Source organism: Netta rufina, assembly GCF_964035555.1.
Source record: "Netta rufina genome assembly, chromosome: 7".
NCBI classification, from domain to species: Eukaryota; Metazoa; Chordata; class Aves; order Anseriformes; family Anatidae; genus Netta; species Netta rufina.
Genome location: NC_140130.1, coordinates 24,598,183 through 24,623,101, shown reverse-complemented (window position 1 = coordinate 24,623,101; position 24,919 = coordinate 24,598,183). Strand labels below are relative to the sequence as shown.

Here is a 24,919-nt window from a genome sequence, read left to right as displayed (position 1 = left end):
CATTTCCAAGGTTTGGCATCAGGTAAAGCTGACGTAGCCTGAAATACATCCAGTTAATTATTTTAGGGTTCCTGGGGAGATTTTATCAGACTGGCTCGTTAAAAATGTTCATGTCTGTTGTGTATTGTTTAATATTCCCTTTGTTTGCAAAATGAATGGGAAGCACTTTGTCTCATTAAGGGTTTAATGCCGGCCTGGCATTATCATCCTTTTTATTAAATGCAAACTAGAAATATCTCATGAAAAATTCTACCCCTTCTACAATATTCCTCCTCTCTGGTCTATAATGCTTCTGCTCTGCTGGTAGGATTTTTCTCATTCCTGTTACGCTTTTAAAAAACACCTTTACATTGTCCTTAGCTCTCCAAAAGCTCTCCACCAAATTTTGCAAATTGCTTTGTCACAAGCCTTTTTTTTTCCCCTTTTTTTATGCTGTACCAGCAGGAGCCAAAGGAGGGGTTTATCCTATTGTCCAGAGCTTGGTTTGTCGGCTCTCCTGGACCCTGATCACCCTGACTTCTGTGCATCTGGGACCTGGTGGCCCTGGGTTATCGGAAACATTAAAGTACATGCTGGGGAGTCCTCCACCCATTTCTCTGTATTGTTCTTCCTAAGCAGAGCGTGAGTCGAGATTTCGGTACGTGGCTCGCATGAATAGCTCCCCTGGGTTTCAGAACCGCCACCTACTGGATTGGTTTCTTCTCCTGAGCTGGCATTTTTAGTTCTAGAAGTTCTTTGTTACCTTGCCTCCTAGCAGCCCTGGGACGCCTTGGTAGTTTGCCACGTGCTCCAGCGTGTTTGTGATGCCCTGAGCTGGAGCTCGGGGAGCGTTTGAGGTTGTTCCCTCCCCTGTGCTGCCGGCTGGGCCTCCGAATGCTCTGCACCTCACTGGCTGCCCCAAATCTCTTGGAGGACATGCAGGAAGGACCCCTCAGGCAGGTGAGGTGCGGGGAGGAGTGCAATAAACCGATTCATCACCTCTAGGGAGAGCTCCCGCATGGCGCACACAGAGTGGAGAGACACAGCAAACACAATTCATTCACTCCCCCCTTTCTGGGAGCCCCCAAGCCACCTGGGATGAAGCAATTTTTCAGCGAGGGGTGAGGAACGGCTGAGAGCTTGGCAAGGGCACCAGGAGGTCTGGGCATCACTGCCTTGGCTGGACGCAGTGCCTTTAGGTACCAAACCTTAGGTGTGATTATTTCTGTCCCCATTCACTGTGCCCACGCACGTGTACATGTGTGGGTCGTGCTGGCAAGGATTCCTGAGGCAGAATGTGTGAGGAGAGGGCAGGTCGGTGCCTTGGGACTGGTTATAGCCATGGGTTTGGTTTCTGCTGCACGAGCTCTTGGACAGTATCCTGGAAAAAAGTGGGATTGTCACTGCTGTGTTGTTTATCCCTACGTTTTAGTGTACGCCTCTGATTTGGCATTGCATCATCAAAGTGTTAACAACACACTCAGAAAAATATATGGGCAGCGCATTTTACCTGAACACGAGGTATTAGCAGGATCAGAAATTTCTAACTGGCCAAGAAAAGATGAGAAAATAACTAATAAAACTCTTGAAGGGGAATGCTTCTGAGCACGTTATCTTACATGTATGAGTGTCTGAAAAACATACACTAGGATAAATACCTTATCTATGTAATAAACAAGTGAATTCATTACAGAACATATGTTAAAAATGTCATGTTCTTTTGGGCAGAAGCATGTGTGCTGCATTGTAGCTCGGAGTTTTGAAATACTTCTTCAAAACGAGCCCTGCACCCTAAGTGCTATCAGATGTTTAATTAGGACGGCACTAGCGAGGCGCATGGTTGCAATAAATTACGGGGAGGTGTTCTGACATGCTTCATCTGTGTAAAGATTTCTATTTTTACGTGAAGCTATTTACAGATTATTGATCTCAAAAATAGATTTGTAACTAAAGAAAGATGCATCGGATTTCAGTTGCTCGGAGTTGAGAATCTTGCCTGGCTGGCTGCCTGCTCTCTTAGATGTTTATTCCAGTGGCTTACAAGTGGCCGTAGTGAATCAGCCCTTCTTATTTTTCTCTGTGTTTGGCACCGCGGCGAAGAGGAATATTTGCATTCAGGGAACAGGTCCCATGTCTCATGCCCGCTCAGGTAGGCTCCTTGTACCTCTGAAGCACCGGAAGAATTTCATTCAAGTCAGTGCGACTTCTTGCGTGAGTAAGGTTTCTGGGTGGGGAAGAGGCCTCACAATACCTTTTGTGAGTTGTTAGTGTTTTATTTCGGAGCAGGAAGCTGTTGCTGGAGTGCCAGTGGAGCCTGCTAAGCTGCGAGAGTGCCTTTGAGTTTACGTAACCCAAAACTTCAGCATTAGACTCTTATTTTAGGCTATGCGGGCATTAAAACAACAGTTTTAATAAATAAATCCACAAAGCTTGAAGGCAGAGGTAATATCTTTTAATAGAGCAACTGATAGAGTTTGGAAATTTAGACAAGCTCGTATGCCTAAGAGCTTGTCTATTTTTTCCAGCCATACCAGTTGGTCTAATAAAAGACATTGCCTCTGTCTACAAACCTTGTCCTCCCTTTGAACCCTCTTCATCACAGCGACAGCAAAATACTGCTGGAACACTAAAATAATTCGGGCCTTTCTTGCTTAGCTATGGAAACTCAGATTTTTGTGGTTTCCTCAAGGCTCCCATTTCTGATTCCAAGCACGCGCCGCACGCTGTCTGATATCTCCTGTGGTGGAAGAGGGTTTCTTCACACGAGGCCCAGACTGCTTCACTGACTCCTCATTTTAGAAAAGATGCTATGAAAGGTAACCTGCTAAGGTTCTGGATTTTAGGATGCTTTGCAAGGTGCTGTTGGGGAACTATCAGATGTCTGGCATGGATGGACGTCAGGTGCAGTCCTGTCCCAGTGTCTGTGCACCAATCTCTGCCTAATGTGCTGTGATGGGAAGCAGACGAGGTGGGAAGCAGCTAGCATGACGGAGAGGCTCTGCCTTTGGCTGTGGGTGTGAATCTTCAAATTTTGAGATGTGTGGGACTGGGTAAGGCGCCTAGTGGAGCCCTGCTACGTGGTGTGGAGCTGTGCTCAGGCTTCTTTCAGCGAGCAGACCGAGATCCAGATCTCTCTAAGGGTCTCATGCCCAACCATGCTACATTTTTTTCAGAGCTGTTTAGCTTTCCACGTAGAGGCCTCAAACGTGTGTGTGTCTTTTGGATGTGAATCCCCAGCTCAAAGTCAGTAGCTTTCCAACAGTTCCAGGTCAGACCAGGGTGCTGATGATCAGGACCATCTTGAAACACGGTTCACAGCGTAGCCAATTTTCCATCCCTGCCGACACAAACCCTTTCTGAGGCTGCACTCTTGGGGTCACGGCAGACCCCTGCTTTGCCTCATGCACTTCCCTGGAGCCTGTCCTCGTGCACAACATCACTTCCCAAATCCTCTCCTCCAGCAGGGCCACTGCAGCCCGTTGTGCCCCTGCTGGGCTGTGCCGCAGGCTCAGTGCCCGGCCTTTCAAGTGGAACAGGTTGGTGCTTGCAGCCTGCTTTCCACCTGCCTTTGGGCATGGCTTGCATAGCTGGTAATTACTGGGAAGCCCGTAGTGGCCTGCGCCCGGGCTATTTTAAAAGCTGCTTCTCCCTGCATGCCCTGTTGTGGAAGTTGCCCCACGGCCCTCCGGCTGCGGTGACCTCCTGTCCTGGGGTGCCGCAGGGAACCGGCCACGGAGAGCTCTCAGCTGAGGAATGCAGCCCCTTGGGCTGCCTGCCAGGGCCTAAATTTGGTGACCTTTAGGATGTGGCATCAGATGCATTTGTAAACGTTGGTTCTAGTAACTGGGAGACGAGCAGAGAATGCAGGGGGAGGGAGGAACATATTCTTTACAGCCAAGCTATTTGCCTTCTGTTTGATTTTTATGACCAACAAATAGTAGGCAAGTGCACTGACAGATGCTCTAGCAATCACAACTGTTGGTCTTTAATCAAATCTAAAACTAAAAACTGATACAGATTTCCTCTAGGAGAGCGAGCGCGTGGAGACTACCAACAATAATGTGGACACACGCTGTGCTCTTCACTGAAATCACCTCATTCCCCTCTGTAGGATGAGGGCAGTCATCTTTTAAAGGTGTCTAGAAATGGTATCATTCCCCGTGTAGCCTGTGGGTGGTTTTGTTTCTTCTAAGGAAGAGCAAACTAGGCAAGCCCTGCGGTCTGGCAGTTGCGTGGGTTGCACAGGACCGCAGTTTTCATGCTGTACCTAATTTGGGATAACTGTGGGACTCATCTCCCACCCCGCTCTCTGCCCTGGCTCTGATGGTCTTGTGGACGGCTGAGTGGAGCTGATTCTTTGCTTTGCTCGTGTGGTGTTGGTGGCTGAGGATTTGGGCTGCTTGGTCTCACCATGGGGCTGCTTAATCCCAAGACCCCATGGCAGGGGCACAGCAGGACATGTGTCGGGATGGAGGGGAAGAGCAGGACTTCCCAGTGCACCATTGGGAGAGGAACCCCACCGAGCAATGCCTCACTGCAGGGCCTTCCTGCAGCGAAACACTGCCTCCTGCTTTAGTTTTCACAACTGGTTCTCGTGAACGGGTGCAGGCGTTGGTGAAGATCCGCTGGTGAATGCGGCGTTGCAGCAGGTTCTTGCTCTGCCTGAATGGGGCTGAGCTGCAGAGATAATCTACTTCCCTTCCGATTGCTCCTGCTCCTTTGGCATCAGTCCAAAGCATTGTCTCTGCCTAGAGATCAGAGAAACAAAGCCAGAGACAAGGCTCTTTGTTTTTACTGTGGTACGTGTGGCAGGGTTGGTCACAGTGGGGTTTGTAGGGTTTACCTTGCCTGGTTTATCTCGTGTGTCCGTCAGCTCTCCCTCCTGGATATTAGCAACTCGAAGGTAAAGAAAATGCCTTTTCAGCAAGGAAAACAAGGTCCCTGTTTCAAAATGCATTTTCACCATGATGGATAGGAATGTCATAGCAGTTCCAGCCATGTGGAGAAGCCCTCCCTGCTCTGGGTTGACTCCCTCTCTCACCTAATATCTCAGGGGAAGGCATCTTGCTTGACCTGCAAACACAGCTCATCCCACTGGGCACTTTGCAAGACTTCCTGAGTAGCGTTGCGTCTCAGCACCAGGAAACAGATAACTTGCTGGTGAAACAGATCTTGAACTTGAGCAAGCTTTTCTGTTCTGACTCTTTCAGAAATAAATAAGTGTTTAAAGATGACAACCTCGTGGAGCGACCGACTCCAGAATGCAGCAGATCTCCCTGCAAACATGGATGGGCATGCTCTGAAAAAGTACCGCCGGGAAGCCTATCACCGGTAAGTCTTGCGTGTAACCCCACAGCTAAACAGCTGAGAGAGAGGGAAATAAACTACACATAAAGAACACATTTCTTGTTGTTTCTTACTTGCTGGTACAAAACAGAAAGGTCATTCCTTGCAAAAGTGTTGGAAAATATTTTAAAAGGTAGTACAGTATTTGCCTGCAGGAATGAAAAACAGGAGAGTCGAGGTACGTGTGCCAGGGCAAGTGAGGGTGTGCTTGCTTAATGCAGTTGAAAGCTTCTATCCCAAAATTTAACTTGAGATTAAACTTTGAAGTCAAATACAAGGTGACACAAGTGTTATAGTAATTATTGCACTACAATCTGATAGAGCATGAGCCTAGACACTGCACACCAAAAAAAAAAAAAGTAAGAAATTAAATGTGAGCAGCAATTAAGTGTTTGAGAGCTATATCTATCACGGTTAATTGTGTGCACCACAGTAGTACATAAGTAGCATGTGAGATCTCAGCCTCCTTTTCCCTGGTAGGTGTGCCTAAAACCACCTTTGCTGTGAAAAAAAATTTACAGTCTGAATAAACAAGATTGCAGAATAAAAGAAATGTTATCGCTGCCATTTTATCGTTTTGGAATCAAAGTACAGAGACGAGATTGTTTTCACAAGCTCATGTGTTTGGTTGAGCCAAGCATTCAGCCCACATCTCCCAAGGCCCATGGCCTCAAGCATAAGACGGCTGCCGTCTGCGTTCTCATCAGATGTCTGGGCCGTTGTGGCATTAAAAACAACTGGACCTAGTGATTGTCTGTGTTCTGTTTGTGGGAGGCGTATCTTCAAAGTTGGGCTGGTTTCATTTGAGAAGTCAGGCATTATGATAATCAGAGCATATTCATCAGGAGCTGGGGAGATGCAAGTCTGATACAGAAATAGAAAAAGTCAACTTTGCGAACCTCACGCTTAAATGCCGTGTTGCATTTGTGATTCATACACGGTGGTATTTCTGAGGAAGTGTTTTCGAAGTGTTAGATATCTCTGATTCTCCAAATGGGTTCTAATTAGAGAAAAACGCCTTAGCATCATATGATAGGCCAGGTTGTGCAAGTTGCGGTGTCTAAGGCTAAGTAATGGATCCTGTGATACATTTCTGAAGCTTTTCAGTTTCCAGCGAATAATGTTTGGGCTCATGTCTTAAGTGGTGACATTATTTGAGTCTCTCTGTGTCAGCTGGTTTGTCAAGATATGAAAACTCCTAATGAATGCAGCTATAAATAGCGTGTAAAGAGAGGTTATACCATTCCCTGGCAAAAATCTTAACCTTGTTGCAGTCATTGATGGGTTTCCCTTTGTGTCATAATTTTACCTAGGGATTTAGTAGCATTTCTCCTGATTTGGACTGATGTGAATTAAGTCAGAGTAAGGCCTTTTTATTTATTTCCTAAATATTTTCTCAACATTTATTCTAGTTAAGTGCTGACAGTCTGCTAAATGTAGTACAAAGTCCAAGGGAAGCAGTACTTGTCCTTCAGAGCTCACTCACACATTGAAGTCCTCATCAAGTCCTCATCCCTTACTCGTGTAAGAAATCTTTACTTTCCCCATGGTAAATGACAATGCATTCATATAAAGGAGGGTTTCCCAAGAGGAGCTGAGATCTGATAGTCTGAAATCAGCCTCTTTCACAGTTTCAATATACTGTCATAGCACATAGAAATGTCTTATTCAAAACAGATTGAGCAGAAATGTTGCTCGCTCTTCAAATTCTAATGGAAAGCACAACATTCGAAATACATTAAGGGGAGGCACATTTTCGTTTTGAAATCACTATCCTCTTTAAAAGAGGGAGGGAGGGATCAAGAGAGAGAGAATGAGAGAACCTGATGCCAAGACTGTAGTATAAATCTGGGCTATTAATGGCTTTGGTGTACCAGTTTCATGGGAGTTATTTTGATAATCCAGTATTGTAAGAATCTGAAACAACCTCATTCCAGAGGCAGTGTTGTCAGATTTCTATTTCTGGTATTTTCTGTCATCTTAGTGTTAATAAATGTATTGTAACTTAAAAAACAAATTCAGACTTAACATGACAGAGTAGGAGCTAAGTTATTTTTTCTTGTTTTATATTTTATTTTTTAGTGTTTTAATGATTATTCACATGTAGAATGTATATGCTTGTCACAGTCATCACTTCTAGGACATAAAGTTGTTTCAGTAAGATCCCAGTTTGCTCTGATTCTTGGATATTGTTGAAAAACTGTCAATTTTGTTAAAAAGATAAAAGGTATTGTGTCAAGATTCATAAAACGTTTTGTGTATGACTAGTAAATATTTCAGTTTTGTTGTCAGACCTGCATTAGTTTGTTAGATTTTGTAAAGTACCAGTGGCTGGAATCCTGTGAGTGTTTGAATCCTTCCTTTCTCTTCCTCTTTCTTTCTCTCTGTTTCTCTTTCAGTCTCTGTCTTTCTCTCTCTTTTTCTTCTTATCCTAGCAGCTAAAAAAAAAACAACCTTGGAAGCATGAACCCAAAGTGACTTAGGAACACAAACAAACAAAAGAGATAATTGAATTTAAAGCTATTAAAGGTTAAAAAATAAATAAATTAAGCTGGTCTCAGTGATTTTGGAAGGCTGGAAGGGCTTAGCAGCAGTGCCACATTTATGGATAAGCATAACTGGGGCTAGCTTTTGATACCAGTGATGGAGGCCCACTTGGGCTCAAAGTCATTCATTGGGATTTTCTAGCTGCTGCTAGTAATGCTTGGTTTTCTGAAGTGTGAAATTGTAAAAAATTGTGTCGTTGTTTGTTTACTTCATGCTTACTGAAATACCAGAGGAGATACTTAAACCAAATCGATTTCACTTTCTGGTTCTCATGAAGTAGAGCAGATTTGATATGCTTGAATTATAAGTGTTGAAGCAGCATAAAATACAGGGAAAAGTTTCCAGTGAAAGCAAAATAATTTACCATATAGAAAATGCTCTCATAGGCATTAAACTTCTGAAAAGCTTTAAAAAAATGAGCTCTGAAAATGCCATTCTAGTTACCATATCTTATTGTGGTTGTTCAAACAGGGAATCTGTTTTTTTCACGTGTTGCACTTCTTACTATATCATACCTGATGGATGGATGCTCAACACTGTTGGCAGAAATCCCAGTTGAGACTGGTTCAGCTGGTGTAGTGACTCAGAGGATAGTGACTATATCAGAACCACGTCTGAATGCCATAGGCATGAATGTTCAAAATCAATATTTAGAGCTGCTTTCCTCCCCGGGTTTATTCTCGGTGTTTGGATCAATTTGTATAGCTGCTTAAGAAATGAGAGCATTGAGGTTCTTGAGGGAGTAAAGAGCTTGAGAACACGAATGTGAGTGCTGTGCTGTAGAGTTCAAGGACTACATAAGCAAAAACAAGAATTAGAAGAATCTTTAGGGGAGGAGAAGCGGTGGTTTAGTCTTGCCAGGGTATTTCTGATCACTTAACTAAGACTTGAAGTTGGCTGGTGTTACTCTCATCCACAAACCTAGTTATACAACACTGCTGGCGCCTGCGGGAGGTGAGGTCTAAAGATGAATTAATATACAAGCTCCATGTTATTCATTCTCTAGAAGAGGTCATTGGTAAGAGGATACCGCATCGCTGCACTATTGGCAACATACATTTTAATTGGGAAATAATAGGGATGCGTGGCTGGTAGGTGGCTTTTCCTACGTGTGTGTGGCTGTGAGGCCACCTCCCTCGTGCAGGGCTTGTTGACTTTTCCGGGTAGAGGATAATCAGTAGGTCATTTGTTCTGGAGGAGTACTGTCATTTAACCTGATTGTAATTAGGCAAGAACTAGGTTGACTCCGAGCCACCAAATTGCCCTAGTGTCTATTTTTTAACTCGGAGTGAGCACTTCTAGGCACCCTCTGGATTATCTCACATAGCTCTTTAGGGTTTAAATAGCAACCACATCTAGTTAAAGCAAATAATGGAAAAAGTTGGTGTGCCATCCACTCTTGTTACTGACAGTTACCAAGATCCAGGAAACAGGTATTTGCATTTACTTTTATTCCGTGGTTTTGGCTTAACAGGGCAGCGAGGCTGTGATGGCCTTTTTGTTAAACATGTAGACTTGGGGATGCTTTTGCCATTTTGCATCAAAGTAATTTGAGACTTCTCACCCCGAACGTGGGGTTTCTGCTGTTGTTTTAGTTTTGTTTTCTCGCAGTGATGTTTACTTGCTGGCTCAGGGGATGGGGCATCATCGTTTCTAATCCTAACTCTGCTGCAGACTGCTCGTAGGCTCTCAGATATGTTGCTTCATATTTACATGCTTCAGTTTTCTTTTAAAGCATCTTCTGGTGGTAATATGAGTTAAGTAATTTAAGCTGTTAATGGACTCTGAGATCCTGGCTAAAAAACAGTGGTATATACTTTAGTAACAACAAAGCAAAAGGATTAGAAGTTGGTTGGTTTGCTTTCTAGGCTTAAATATGTATTTAAGGTACGTTTTAGTTTGTTGGAATTTGTAAACTCGGGGATATTCACTGCTGATCTTGTTTCTTCATTTTACTGATGCTGGATCATCAGTGATTGCAAACAGCTGGAAATGTTATCGAGACTAGGGTAAGAGGCTTGAAACTTTATCCATTTGGGTAGCTGTATATAAAGTCTCTTCATAATACCAGTTGATTCAGGTGGCGAATGAGAAAAAATCATGGTTACTGGTCTGAAAATGCTGCGTACCTCTCTGATCAGACGTTCTGGTAGGTGATGTATTTCCATCTGACTTTAAATGCTGCAGCTCTGTAGGCAATGCCGGCTGCGGTCTGTCCTCATATGTCTTGGTGCAGCCTCCGGGGGCTCGTGCAGGGCATGTGCGGAGCTGTGGGCAGCATGTGCCTCTATTTATTTTGCTGTAGTGCTTTGGACATCGGAGGGAGGAGGGAGAGGGGGTGTTAAGGCGGCAGAGTGGGCGAGCTTATGAGAAAGCAGAACACTTGCCAAATTAATAATAAAGAAATTGCATTGAAAATGTCCCGTGATCCCCAGCTTTAATAGCTTCACGGAGCAGACGGGTGTTATTTTGGGATGGAATCCATATGTGAGCTTCTTGGCACTTTGCTGTTGCCTGGGAAGAAAACCCAAACAATGGAAATAGAAATGGCCAAGGCTATCTCCTTCCATCTGATTCCTGCTGAATTTCAGAGGGAAGCGGTCATAGTCGTGTTTCTGGATACAGCCTCATCAGACTCTTAAGTTGCAGTCGTAACCTGATTTTCCACTCTTATGTCACTAAAATTGTGCAAGGACGGTTAGTTAGCGTTGAGAAATTGCCAGGCAGTATGTTGGAAATGTTACTAGAAGTGGCCATGAAACTTTGATGTCCTTTTTCTCTGTCCCTTATCTGATGCTGTTTCATCTGCCTAACTAAATCTCAGGCCCAAGCACTGGTTCTTAATCCAATTACTGACCTGTCAGAATATTCCTCTTCAGTTGAAGGAGGAATAAAAAAGAACTCTAAAGATCTAACATAAATAAAATAACCCCAAATGCTATGATAAATAATAATATACGAAATGGTCAGTACCTGCATAAAGAGGCAAGACTCAGCAAAAGAATGGTTCCATCATTTTTAGTAGTTTAAAGCACTTTATTTTTTTTTATCCCTCTAAGACAGGCAACAAAACATCCAACAATTGAAGTTTTGATATGTCTTAGTGTCCTTCTCAAGGTAACTCACCAAGTTTGCTCCAGATGGGTGAGGTCAGTGAGGGATTCATCCGAGTTGCCTGCTGCTGGTGGAGGACACGTGCGATCAGAACCACAGTGTCACGCAGTGGGACGTCTCTAACCACACGTCTGGGGACTAACTGGTAACTAACATCCAGTTGTCGGAACAGTGGTGTGAGAATTTTTTATTTTTTTACATTATTAGCCTTTTTAAAGAGGCTGTGGGGAACTTGGCTATGGGAGGCTATTAAAAGCTAATCCATTTTAGTTCCCTCTTGTCTCTTTTTAACTCTTCTTGCTTATTAAAACACGGAAGTTGTCCATAAAGTGAAGATTAACCAAAGTGCCTAAACTTTGAGGAAGCAGGAATCGGAGCCTTCTGGCTAGTCCCCGTTTCATGGCTGGCTCAAGGCCAACTGTCCACCACGATCTTTTTTTTTTTTAAGCACAAATGTAAATCAAGCATAGCCAGCTCCCATTGCATTTGCTCTTCCCTTCAGCACTTCTGCGAGTTTTCTTTTGTATTTATTTAATTTCCAGTGAAAAGCACTTCCCTGACAAAGAATGCTTTTTGCTGCGAGGTCTCTGGACACGTTTCGAAAATCCCTGTGAAGTGCTCTGCTCCAGAAACCTTGCCTATGAGCCATGTGCCAAAGGTCCTCTGTAGTTGTATAATTTTGGTGCATTTTGTTTATTTTGTTGCTCACGTTACCGGCCTATTATGCATGGAAATTGCATTTGGGGCACGGCAGGCGTTTGAGATTCTGCCCCAACAAAATAAAAACATTTCTCCCTCTCCGCATGTGCTCCTCTCCTGTGTTACTTGAGAAGGGCTGGGATTTAGGTTCCTGCCTCGGAATTGATTGACAAGAACAGTAACAAAACCGAGACCAGTTCGCTTGGAAAAATATAAAGGGCTGTGAATTGCAGCACTGAGGAGATCAGGGCTCTGTGACTCCCTTTATGCGAGCTCAGCAGTTCCTTCTTCTTTGCCATACAACGCATTTTTCTCTTATTCAGCACAATTCTTAGAGCTTAAAAGAAAATAAATACTGTCATCACTGAGGGCCTTCTGCTATGGCCAAGCTGCAGAGTTTAATATTTGAGAAGGAGCTCGGGGAGCAAATTAGCCTCACAGTTTCCCTTAGATAGCTCCTGAAGTTGGCTTTTTCTAAAGGTGCAGGTCTGTGCCGGGCTCCAGCTTCTGTCTCCTGCCACATTAAAACTTGCTTTTTAATTGGGAAAGGACAGGTGAAGGCAAGAGAAAAGCAGTGCCCTGGCGGAGGAGATGCTCTGCGTGCCCAAAGGTGTGGAGCTGAGGAGCTGGGCCCACCAGGGGCTGCAGGAGGCGTTTCTGTGCCATGCCCCCGGCTGGTTTTGTCGTGTTGCCCGGTGCTGTTAAGTGGTCAGATCAGCTTAATTTTTAACTCCACTGCTCCTAGTTAAAATGATTGCTTTCTGAATGGAAAAGAACAAAACCAAGGGAAGCGAAAGTGTGATTTCCGATGGTGACGAGTGGAAAAATGATTCCTTAAAACTTCCTTGCTGAATTTTAGTTTTCGTTCTTAGTTTTCTTCCTATTCTGACTCTTGCCCTAGACCTTTTATTAATATGCAGGCTTTAGGAGCTCCTGTCACTTCTCTCTATACCAGATTTCCTGTGGAAACGTGACATTTTTAGCCGATGGACACGTCAGAGCGGTGTTACCAAAATCAGGCCGAGCCTCCCTTCAGGTGGGATCCAAGCCCAGCTCTGAAACAGAGGGGGCCAGGCTACAGCTTCTGAGAAGCACCTTTCCCTTCTCAGAAACTTTCCAGGTGGATTAATTTCAACTTTTATCTCTAGTTTCTAGGATTCTGTAGATATTTACTGCTTTGAGTAAGCCCCCAGAATTAAGCTAAGCCGGTCAGCTTCTGGGAGCAAATATTTCAAAGTATCTCCTCAGCCCCTTGTTTCTGGAGGGCTCCATGCACGGAAGATATCTTCCTTTATCAAGATTTAAAACTGAGGTCCTGAGCACCTACAGGTAACCAAATACCTGCCTGGGCCCACAGCAGATAAGTGACATTGCTTCCAATTGCCGTGCCCCTGTTTAGCCTGCCATTTAATCTGCCTTTGCAGATCCAAGTTTAAATCGATTCAAGCGTTCTCATTTCCTGTCCTGAACACGTTGTGCAATAGCCCTGGTTAGTTTTTTGTTGTTTTTTTTTTTAAATATTTGCTCAGTTTCACTCTAGCACTGGTGGGTGAAGTAATTGCCCTGTCAAATCACTCGCTGGATGCCTTCAAGTCTGCCAGGCCTTGCGGACTGCCGGGGCATGATGAGACCTTGCCACATACAGTTTCTAGGTCACAGGCAATATTTACAAGTTGATGGAGAAAGAGCAATCTTCCCCAGCTGTTACCAAGACGGGGCTGGTATAGTAATTTTCATCTTTTAGTCATAAGACCTGTCCTGGAATAAAAACATGCTAATGGATGTTGTTTGTTTCATCGCCTTCAGGAAACTTTTCCAGATCTTCAGTATCAACATGTGCAGTTGTTTTTATTTTAATTTTTATTTTCTTAACTCCCAGGGTTCAGCTTGTAAATACACTGAGAGTAAAGTGATGCAAAAATGTCCGAGGCTCAGAGATCTTTCCGTGGTTTTGGTCAGTTTGGTGTCGTCATCATCTAAACATAGGCACGCTGGACTGGAAGCGATCTCTTGGGTCACAGCTCCCTTGTTTTCGCCTTTCCCAGGCACCGCCGTATTACCCTTTTTATAAGCGCATTCAGCTCCGTCTTAGCAGTGCTTGTTTTTTGTCCTCATTTGGGAAACCGTTCCCAAATGTTGCAATTCTGAGTCGCTCTCCAGGCTCCTGAGCTTCTTGAAATTGCCCTTCCTATTCCTGGCCCGTTCAGAGAGGGGACAGGCAGCCTGGGCGTTTTGCTTTGACGGAAAACTATGCTCCAGGGGCTGAGCCTAAAGGAAAGAACAAAATTGGACTCCCCAGGTTGGACAAAAAATGTTGCTAGCATTTCCCAGAGGTAGGTTATTCCTTCTTCAATTTCTCTTTTCGAAACAAACTGCACAAGCAGTAGATCAGAAACAATGTGCTGGAATTAGATAATAAATAGTGCTTCCTGGCATCAGCAGCAAGAGAATGTAATCATCTTCATTAGACAAAGTACGGGACTGCGTTTAGTGCTAAATAAGATTTGGTGTTGGCTGCTTCTAAATCAGAGCAATCGAGACGTTAAGACAAACAATCACTGATTCAAACTGCAGATTTGGATAATGTGCTCCACCTACTCAAAAGCCAGCGATTTCAAGAGCGAATTTTAGTGATTTATGAGCTCATCTCTCATTTCCAAAAGGCTTTTCTTTACCGGTTTGCAGTTTGTTTGTTGTCGTCCCCCCTCCCCCCCCTATAATTTTGTCTTGTTTAGGTAATCCATAAATCTATCAGAAAAGATAGTCATCGCTAACCTCCCTGGCCCCTCGGTGACAAGCCCCATTGTCGGAGGCAGGCAGTTTGCCAGGAAACTGTGACTCCCAGAGAGAGTGTGCAAGGTTAGGGGTAAAGCAGCCTATTGCCAGAGAAACTATTCCAAGTGGATTTGTGTGGAACAACAACGATATCCAGTGACTAGTTAAATTAGCCACAGATGTGTTTTCTATAGCACTGTCCAAGAAGATATACAGTGCTTTAAGGCTCGCTTCAGGCACGATGATCATCTGAAGTCAAATCAGATCCAAGCAAAACTGCATCTGTACTAGGCAAGCTTTTAAGGAATTGTGTAACATGATTCAGGCTGGTAGATGAATCAGACTGCTGCAAACTAAACAAGGAGCACATCGGTGAGAGATGAGGTAAGACGGCTCGCAGAGGAGCGTGAGAGTTAGATGGGAGCAGTTTGCTGCTAAAACCCGAGCTTCAGCAGCCTGGCACGGGCGGTGGAAGGGGCACGGCGTGCCGGCCACCTGCCCCGGAGCACGGCCGGGGCTTTCTGTGGGCTTTGCAGAATATCTGAGGACTTGATTTTGCACTTACCGTCTCCATTGCTCGTCCCCCTCCGTGTCACTCCTCCTCCAAGGAAGCCTCGCTGATTTGGGTTTCTAATTACCCTGCCGAGAGCAATGGGGATACTCAATATTGGCAGAATTTCCACGTGCTGAAATCGGGGTACAGGTGGAGGCTCTGGGACTCCTGCCTTTTCTCATACAAGGGGATTTTTGCCTCGGCGTCACGGCTCGAGCAGGACGGGGGATTTCTGTCCGAGCTCAGCGTTGAGAAGCTCAGCTCCTATCCCGCAGCCGAGCTCGTGGCTGTGCCGTTGGGATTCGGATTCACAGGGTTCAGATGGGACTGCCGGTGGGAGAAGCCCCCCAAGAATTACAGACCTGCTGCAGGGTTTAAAGTTCGGGGGAAACATAAGCAGCTTAGTTCCTGCAGTAGTTGGAGCAGGCTTTTGTTGGATTCCCTGACCTATTTCTTTGCCATGTTATTTACTTGGACTAAATTGAATATAGCGTATTAAAATGTTGTAATCAGAAAGGGCCTGGCAGCATGCAGCTTACATTCTCATTGCAATAAGCATTAACAATAAAAATGGAATTAACAGAATAGTATTTTTTTTTCTGGGGGGGAGTTGCAGTTTTTAGTACAAAAAAAATAGCATTTTTCATAATAGAAATGATTTATTTCTATGGGTGAAAATATCTTTTTTTTTTTTTTCAGAGCTGTATTAAATGTTTATTAATGATACTGATATAAATGTGGTAACGGGTCTTTGCTTGGAGTTTCTAGATATAATTCCAAAGAGTGTTCAAATGCTGAGTTTATTCACAGAACTGTGTATTTTTTTTCCTTTCCTTGGTATCTCTATGTAATATTTTGTTTTAATCAGGCGAATTGCATTGCTTTCCATCCTCTGCTTCCACTTGAACTCTGAATTCTGCTTCAGGAGCTTTTACACTTCTATTCTTAGGAATTTTTGCAGGTCACATGCAAAGCCATGTGTGTGCATGCATGCATGGATGTCTTTAGACAGCATACCAATAATTAGAATAACCCTGAAAAAGTGATGGCTTTGCTTCAGGAGCACCCAGGGCAAAAACAGAAATTTTCCTCTGTTTTCAGGTATATTCTGATTTTAAGCTAAGAGACAGAATACCTTTGTTCTAAAAGATGATTATGTTAAAAATGCTCATACCTATTTCTGTTTCTTCTTCCCTGACAGGGTCTTTGTAAACAGAAGTTTAGCCATGGAAAAGATAAAGTGCTTTGGGTTTGATATGGATTATACGCTTGCCGGTGAGTATCTTCTTGATTTCTTTGTCACTGACTTAGTTTGGAATATTGCCTCTTGTTGAGAGAAAACCGGTAACTGGTTGGGCTACTCCAGTTAGCAGGTGCTTCCTCTGTTAGCAGATATGTTACTCGCTGTTCATTGCACTTTCATGTCAGGTGTTTCTCTTTATTTTTGTTATCTGGAAGTTGTATTCGGTCATAAACCACACTGCTCTAGTACAGTTTCAAGGAAACTGAAGCTTAAAAAGTATGATTACTTCCTTAAATCCCACTGTGCTTTGATATTGCCCCTGACAAAAGCTTGGCTTTGAATAACAAGGTGATTTTTTTTTTCCCTTGGTGCATATAAAGGGGCTACACCTTTAGCCAACAGGTCTTCTTGTGTCCTGGGAGGGTCAGTTTTGAATAGGTTTTCCTCTTCCCCACTCCTCTCTTGGCCACATCAGTGACTCCTTTGTGAGAAGCAGCGAGGCAGGGGGAGCACTGTGAGTCAGCTGAACAAGTTATTCAGAAAGCTCTGCCCGTTCTTCGTGGCAGATAGTCTTTGGGAGGTTGCATAAGACCTTTTAGTTTCACAAAATTTTCTGCATGACTTCTCCATTTTTCAAATACTCAGCAAGCAAGTTCTCTGAGACTTTGGCTGGAGGAGGGGTAAAGTTACGGTTTTCTATGTAATCAAACTTACATGATGCTGTGTATTTTAAGGAAGGAAAAGATTAAAAGCCCACTTCCACTTTCTGAGGCTGTAGTGCCAGGCAGGCTGTAACTAAAGGTGTCACATACAATTCTACCTTCTTTTTCACTGCCACTTCCAAGGTTGTGGATAGAAAATTTCTATTGCTCTTGATATTTCCACTTAGTGAATATAAACTAAGAAATGTGAAATAGAGCACCAAGGTCACCGAATAATAGGTTAATGCAGTGTATCAAGTATGGTCATCTGTTCATTGTTACCACTGAGAAGAAATGAGAGATGCTATGGACAGCCTGAGGGGTCAGTGGCTAAGCAAAGGTCAGGAAAGACTCCGCGTGCTCATGGTTCAACACAACTCTACAAAAAGCAATGTTGGAGTTTGTGGCATGTAATTGCAGTTTATATTTCCATCACTTTCTTCTTTTAAGTAGTTATGAATGAGGTGCCAGTTATCTATGCAAAAGGGTTCGTTATTCACCACCTTATTTACAAATCTGTTTCAAGTGCCTGCCACTTTTTAAGTCATAAAATGCATCGTAGTTAATCTGTGTTGGATCTGACTGCAGGGACATGCTTTAGGTGTTGGTATTTCCCAGCTGTGACAGCCTTGTGGCTGGGCTTTTAGGGCTTTTGAGGAGTGCAAAACAGTTCAAGAACAAATGCTTAAAAAAAAAAAACAAAAAAAAAAAAACAACAAACAAAAAGTTGTGGGTTTCACTTTTGTAACAGAAGCACAACTTCCTTGCCTTTCACAACTGACGGCATTTCCAAGGACTCGGGTGATCCCAGCAAGGCTGGCATGGAACAAGAAGTGTGTTGCTAACTGACAGAAGGAGAATTTCAGCACTATCCTCACTCCTCCGACTGTTCATTTTACTCAAGTGTTGCATGTTCCTGTAAACACAGAGCGAATGTGTTGTTATCCACAAAATGACTCTTAGTTTGATGAGAGGGAAAATGTGAGTGTTTCAGGCAGGCTTACACAGTTCCCTGGGATGTGGAAGTGTGGGGCTCCCAAGGCTGCAAGGTCGTGGTGATACCACTAAGCAGGCAAAGTTGGTGCATTCAGGGGAGTTGAGTGACAGGGTGTGGTGCAGGAAAAGAAATGAGACGGGGTCTGAGCAGAAGGCTGGGAATCTGGACTGCTCTTGGGTAAGCTGCTGGCCTATGACTTTTCCCATGGTACGACAGGATAATAGTTGCAGATCATTTCACAGGGAGTTGTAAGAATGTAATTAGGCTGGAAAGCCTTTTGCAGATGGAAAGTGTTATGCCTGGTAAGTACTATTTCTGTTTTTTTGAATCATCTGGGAACTAACAATTACCTGTTCGTCATCTTATTGTCTCACAGTCATCCTTTCTTCTCCATGGGGGCTTTTGTTATTTGACCATAATTTGCTATATGTAACTGTGGCACACAAGAAAAAAATATTTATTCATTGCAGATGCTTTAAAGAACACAATGTTAAAGTATTGCTATAATTATTTGGGAAATTATAAGAAATAGGACAAGCGAGGTATTACATTAACATGTTGTAGTGTATTCGTAAGACCCTATCGTGTTTTCTGTCTGGGCAAGTTATCCCTTGCACACTCTTTCACATGGACATTCACAAATCTGGACGTTTCTGTCCAGATTTGAAAAATTATCTGTCTGTCTGTCTATCTATGTGATACATATAGATATATGTGTCTATATCTGTATCTATATACATAGATAGATGTATAAAGATAGTTTATCTGCAGTTCAACATCTGGAAATGGTGTCTGCATACCAGATGATGCATGGTGAGCAGATGCCTTTTGGAGGCTGTTCAAGACTTGTGTAAATAGACCAAGGAGGAAGGATGGGAGCACCTCCAGTGTCATCAGTTCCTCATCTAGTTTTCTGCATTTGTACTTTCAGATGTCACTTTTCTGTGAAGTTGTTTGAAAGTCTGCCACAATCTTCATATTCAGTGGTTGAAGGCAGTCAGAGCCATTAGCCCTGCCTAAAATTGTGCCACATCTTTTCTCCACTCTCTGTCATGATCCTTCACATCATCTATAAATTGGTAACATTCATCTCATAGCTGACAGTCAAATGTTTTGACAGCTAAGGAGCAGGTTGATTTTTGTTTAACACCCTGAATTGCCCATCTCGTGAAGAGGAAGCAGTGGTGTCAGTGAGAGAAAGTACCAAGTCCCCTTGCTCTCGTTCTTCTTCCCAAATCTCTGGCCACAGGTAGCACCAAAAGACTTATTTAGGAGGCAGTTCAGTAAGAGAGAAGTCACAATCGCTTGACTCATCTTGAAGTGCAGAAGCTTGAGACAATTTTATTCTTGTACTTTCTGATTTTAAGGGGACAAACCTGCTCACAATAGCACTGTTTTCTGTGTAGAATAATTTTGGCACGTGGCATTTCCATTTGCAAGAGTATCGTAACACCTCCTTACACACATGCTGCAGTGACCATGCATTCCACTGCCTGCATGAGAATGTCAGCTTGCCAACTGACAGCAGGTTGGATATCATCGTGTTACATTGCCCATAAAATATGATTCCAGACGTTTGTTTTATAGGGTAGTATTTCTTAACCTTATTATTAAATTAAAGGACTACTTATCTTGAAAATGAACATTGCAAGGCTGCCTGCTACAGCACTGCCACAACGATTTGGTTTGCTCCCAAGTCAAAAGTAGGCTAAGCTTTGGATTCTTCTTAATCACTTTTATGTTCTCTCATTGTGTTTGTCTCTTTCCTTGCATAGGGTTGAGAAATACTGTTAATAGAGGCGGATTAGGCAAACAATCCTTTTTTCTTGAAGAAAAGAGCCCGAAGGTTTTAGCCTTCTCTTCTGAGAAATTATGGACATTAAATTGCTGATTTTTTACCCTCTGTGGTTACAGCTAGAATTAATTTGGCTGCTAAGAGCTCAAAATAAAATGAAGGCAAGTTGAGATGTCTCTTTCAGGTTTTAGATTCCTCCTTTTCCCTTCAAGGATTGCTGTTGTGTTCTCATGGAGTGAATGAGGTCTCCTACACATATGGAAACTTCCAAGACCCCCTGAGTCGTTGTGCTATGTTGGACCAGGAGCTGTCTGTCACCCTCCTATTCAGTCGGCTTGTTTTGCTTGTGGTGGTGAATCACAATTGATACGTAATGTTTGTTTTAAGCTAGGTGTTACTGAGAGGGGAGTGGAAGGAACGAGAAGATCAGCAGGGTTTTCCTGGGGCATGTGCGCGTTGCCAAATAGCTGCTGCTTTGGATCTTGGACTTGATGCAAGCGAGACTCACCAGCTGAGCAGAGGGTAGGACAGCTTTCTGAGATGTGAGCCAGCAGCCCCTTGTTCTCTGCTGCTGACCTTTCTGCCCCTCGGACAGGCAGCGAGGTCGGTGCCCTGGTCCAGCAGAGTTCCCATCTTCCACAGAAGGAGACTGCAGAACGACAGCAACAGCATTGCAAACAGCTGGGAAGGGCTGCCTTCCACTGCCAGGGCAAGAGGAAGAGTTTGGGAAAGCTTCATTGAAACCCTTCAATGTGAGGGTCCTTTTGTAGCACCTTTTTGTCTGTTAAACAGTAGTTTCTTTTATTATCTGAATGATTCACCTTTGCTTATTCATCCCGATGGACTCAAAGACCAGTAGTCAGTAACACTTCCCGTCTGCTTTCTTGTTTTGCTAGTACTGTCAAAATTACCCGTGCTTTGGTAAAGGACAGTGCTGCACGTACTCCAAAAGATTCACAGCCCTCTCGTTTGTGTTTACTGAGAACTGAGGGGATAAAGATAAAGGTATGCCTCTGGAGTCCCTAACACAACACTGACCTGAGACGAGGGGTTGGTGTGGCCCTTTGGAAAAACAACTGAGAGGGTCAGCTTTCAGAGAGGGTTTTGTTTGGCTGCTTCCTTCTCAGGGTGAGCTACAATCGTAATTATTAGGTCTGGCTCCAGTAATGCATGAGGCATTACCAGGACTTACATGGGACAGGTTGCACAATGAGGTTATGGGCAGAGAGATGTCCCTTGACAGGCACAGGACATCAGCAGCGAGGCTTTCAAATGGGCTGTAATTTCACACCAGGCCATGGGCAGATGGAGAGGGAGTTAGTAAGAATTGCAAGCTGGACTGTGCTTGGAAACATTCTTCTGTGAGCACCATCCTTCTCCAAAAGTTACAGCTTGGCTGCGAGTTTTGACTTCCATCTCTGAGGTAGGTGAGGTTGGAGATCAGAAAGCAGGATGCTTTCCTTTGGAAGGCTTAAATCACTGCTGCATCCATGTTCTCCAGCTACCAGTAATAAAATCATCACTAGCGGCTGCAAACTGTTTCAATAAAAAAGAAGGGGAAATGAAGCTTGAAAAATACTGGCTTTATTGTGTGCAAATATGATTAATACAGCATAATCTGATTGGAATATAGCTTGTGTCCTAGAAACACTGCCAACGTAATGCCAAGATTTGGTGCACTGCAAACATTTTATGGCCAAATTGCTTTTGCTTTCAGCTGCAGCGTGTCCCTTCTGAGCACGTGGGAAAAGACAAGGGAGAGACAGCTTCACTCAGAGTTTGTGGCTGCCTCTCCGACTCACTCCAAAACACAACGTGTATAAACAGGTTTGGCCCCTTCCTCAAGTAGGCGTTTGTCCCTAAGCCATCCATGCAGTTGGGGGGAGAGGGAAGCTTTATACACCCACGTGTTATTTCTGAAACATTTGTCTTTACCTGCTGGCTCGGGAAGAGATGTACTGAAACAGGCGGCAGCGCTGGCTTGTTGCTGCATGTGAGCTGGGAGACGAGGTGGCAGCTGGGCTGAGAACTGGTTCTTCAGTGTATCTGCTATGGGTACGTCAGTCAGGTTGTATCACCTCTCCGTGTTCTGGTTTCCAAAAGTGAGCAGTGGGATTAAGGAATTTGTACCGTGGATAAGATTTTCTGGATTACACGGATGAAAAGCAAAGCAGAAACGTGGGAGTTTTATACGTGAAAGGTTGAAGCGAACACTCACCAAAGCTGCTGAGCTCGTAACGTAAGCAACTACAAAGACATGTTTGTCCTTCTGCTCAGATGTTGTTAGGGAATGTTTATTGGTAACTCAAACACAAATGTCCTAACGGGGCTCTTAGCTTAGGTTAAAGGTTTGTCTTCGGTTTCATCACAGTGTAAGGACTCCAAACTTTGAGGTTCTTTTGAGGTGACGCTGAGCAGCTCTGCTTTTATCCCGCGTCTCTGGATAATGCAGCTCCTTGTGCCGCGTGGAAGCAGCTCGGTGGCTGGAGAGAGGAACTGGTAGGTTTGACAACAGCAGCATTCAAGCTGTCCCAGCAGAACTTGAGAGATGCTTTGACTCGTGCACATCTGCTGTCTACATTTTCGCGTTTGCACGTTTCAAGTTGAACAGGTGCAGATTTTGCAAATTTCCGAGGCTGTTTTGGCCATTAGCGTTTTCAAGCTGAAGGCAGATGGAGAAGCTGAGCTGTTCCTAGCATGCTTTGAGCTGGATGGTTTTTCACATACCAGCGCAGTGCTGGAGTGGCTGCTGTCCCTGCTCCGTTTGGGTGGCTCAAACTCAGGAGCTCAGCCATTCAAAGCTGTGTGCTGCAGCAAACCAAAGGCTGGAGCTGTGGTTTTTCAGGGTGCTGGCAGTGGGGACGAGGAGAGGAAGAAGCACGTGTCGCTTGCTCCGTCCCAGTAAATCACCAGCTGACAAACCATTAATCTGCTGCCCGGGAATTCTTGAAGAATTGGAGCGTTAAACAGAAGCTGTGGGAAGAACAAGTCCTCGCAGCGTCAGGAGGGTTTTAAAAGCTGCCACACTCTGCTCTCTGGCTGTCGGGAACACGGGAATAACACTAGCTGGGTCAACAGTTCATGTCTTTGCCAGGCAGATGGAAATGTGGAGGTATTTTCAGTCTAATAGATGCCCTTATCTAGTAATCTTAATGCCACAATACAAGTGCTATTAGGTTGCAAATGTCCCTGTGATGAAGCAGATAGCTTGCTCTGTAGGAGGAACCAAAGCAGAGAGGACACAAGGATTTAACCCTGAGATCACGTGTGCTGTTGCTTTGTGAATGCCTTCTTTTAGTGGACTGCAGAAAAGCTCATGCACATGGCTTATTAACAGGCATTGGGGCTGCAGATATGGCCGGGTGCATGCTGTTAAATACATGAGATGTGTAGCTTTTGAGGACCCCTCTCTTAATAGTATGTGATAAGACAATGAACCTGGCAGAGCTGGGGGAGAATGGAAGACTTCTGACTTCATCACTCCTCCGTCAACCAGAAGCTTTCTTTCCTTCTGCTTTAAAAATCAGAAGTCCAAAGGGAAGGTGACCGAGATCATTAACAGAAACAACATGGAGAGAAATAACAAGCAAGATCTGTTTGGATGCTGATACACCCGAATAATGCCTTAGATTGAAAATATGAATGGCTGCTGTGCCTTTAAGTCGTTTTATTTCTAGATGCTACCAAATTATGTCTCAACACGAAGCCCAGACAACTATTTCTTCCCCGTTCAGGAAGTCTTTATTGAAGAAGTAAGCCCGTATTTTGGCACGGTGGTTTGTTTCCATGGAAATGGAGGGCGATTTCCATTACGGGATTATGACTCCCAGCGGCTGCATCTGAGAGAGGTAAATTCTGAAGGGCACTTGTTAAGCACAAAAAAAGATCCTCTTGTGTCGGGGAAACTGTAAAACATCCCCATAAAAGAACAGGTGACTGTGTAGTCATCTTTAAAATATTATTCCAGAGCAAAGGAATGTTATGGCAACTATTAAAAGAGACAAACTGAACTTTCTTTGAAATGCAGAGTCCGTCTGAATTGCTTCTCTCAACATGCAAAATGTCACCTCAGTGCTGCTGTTGTTACCTCCAGCCATGCATTTTTATTCAGTAGAAGAAATCTTGCCAACGTTAAGCTCTGTTTTGCCAGCCTCTGAGGCATATCCAAACAGCCCAAATCTTCGTTACATCGAAGGCAAACAAAATGCAGCAGCAGGGAGCTAAAAATATCTGGCATTTACCAACGAGAGCACTAATAAGCCTGCTTTGAAAAGAGTTAAAGCTGATGATACTTGGCAACACTTTTTTTTTAATATTAAATAAGTAGAAAGGCAGCACTAAAAACAACCAGAAGTGAACACATCCAGCAGTCCAGAGCCAAGCTGAGTGTACAGTGCTGTGTCAGTCCTCGGAACAGCAACAAATCCAGCCTTTGCAGATGCTTTGGGCATGCAGAGTGGGAGCAGAGGAGCTGATACAGCTCCAGGTCCGAGGTTTTAGAGCCGAAAGCTGTGTGCACATGGGGATGTTTGCAGGAGCGTTAGAGGGAGGGAATTTTCCAGCACTCCTAGGCTGAAGAGTGGGTGCTCGGCTGCTTTTTTGGGCACTGCTGCAGCTGGGGACTGCAGTCTTTGTTCTTTATAGGTGTGTGCTGGTTCCCTCCCAGAAACCAGAACTGGGCACTGGCAGGGAAAGGTGCTGGGGAGCTGCTGAAGCTCAGATGCACCAAAAAATTTGGATTTTTTCAGCCTCCGATGATTAGTGATTCTTGCCTTGCTTCCTGTTATCGGATTCACTGTCAAAAACATCTGTGGCTGCAAGAGGCTCAGTGCAGAACTTGGCTGTTCATGCACGGCAGAGCAGCTCGTGTGTTAGGCGTATGAAAATACCCCAGGACACACCTGGAGGCTTTGTCCAGGCCTTGTTTGCTGATTGCCTCAAATCCGGAATTTGCAGTGAAATAGGAAAGGTTTAATTTTAAATTAAGTAGTGAAGTGTGCTTAAAGCTCAGCTTTGTCCTGCTGGCAGAACAGTTGTGCGCTTGAAAAGGTTTCTTTGGATAAATGAAAATTATTGATCGGTGAGGCAGCGGTTTCCTCTCGGCTCAGATAGAAAAATTGACTGAACGCAAAGAAACAAAACATACCATTGCCACCCATTTTGTTTGTTT

The 24,919-nt window shown here is 44.1% G+C and overlaps 1 protein-coding gene across 2 annotated transcripts in view; it reads left to right on the top strand.

Moving 5' to 3' along the window:
- The window catches only part of NT5C2 (5'-nucleotidase, cytosolic II), a 57,284-nt gene that overhangs the window by 12,888 nt on the left and 19,477 nt on the right, over nucleotides 1–24,919 (top strand). For both annotated transcript variants that reach the window (XM_084290354.1, XM_084290353.1), the window contains exons 2-3: nucleotides 5,190–5,310; nucleotides 16,215–16,288. In XM_084290354.1, coding sequence (XP_084146480.1) covers nucleotides 5,210–5,310; nucleotides 16,215–16,288 — 175 coding nt within the window. In that variant the 5' untranslated portion in view covers nucleotides 5,190–5,209. The remainder of the gene's footprint in view (nucleotides 1–5,189; nucleotides 5,311–16,214; nucleotides 16,289–24,919) is intronic.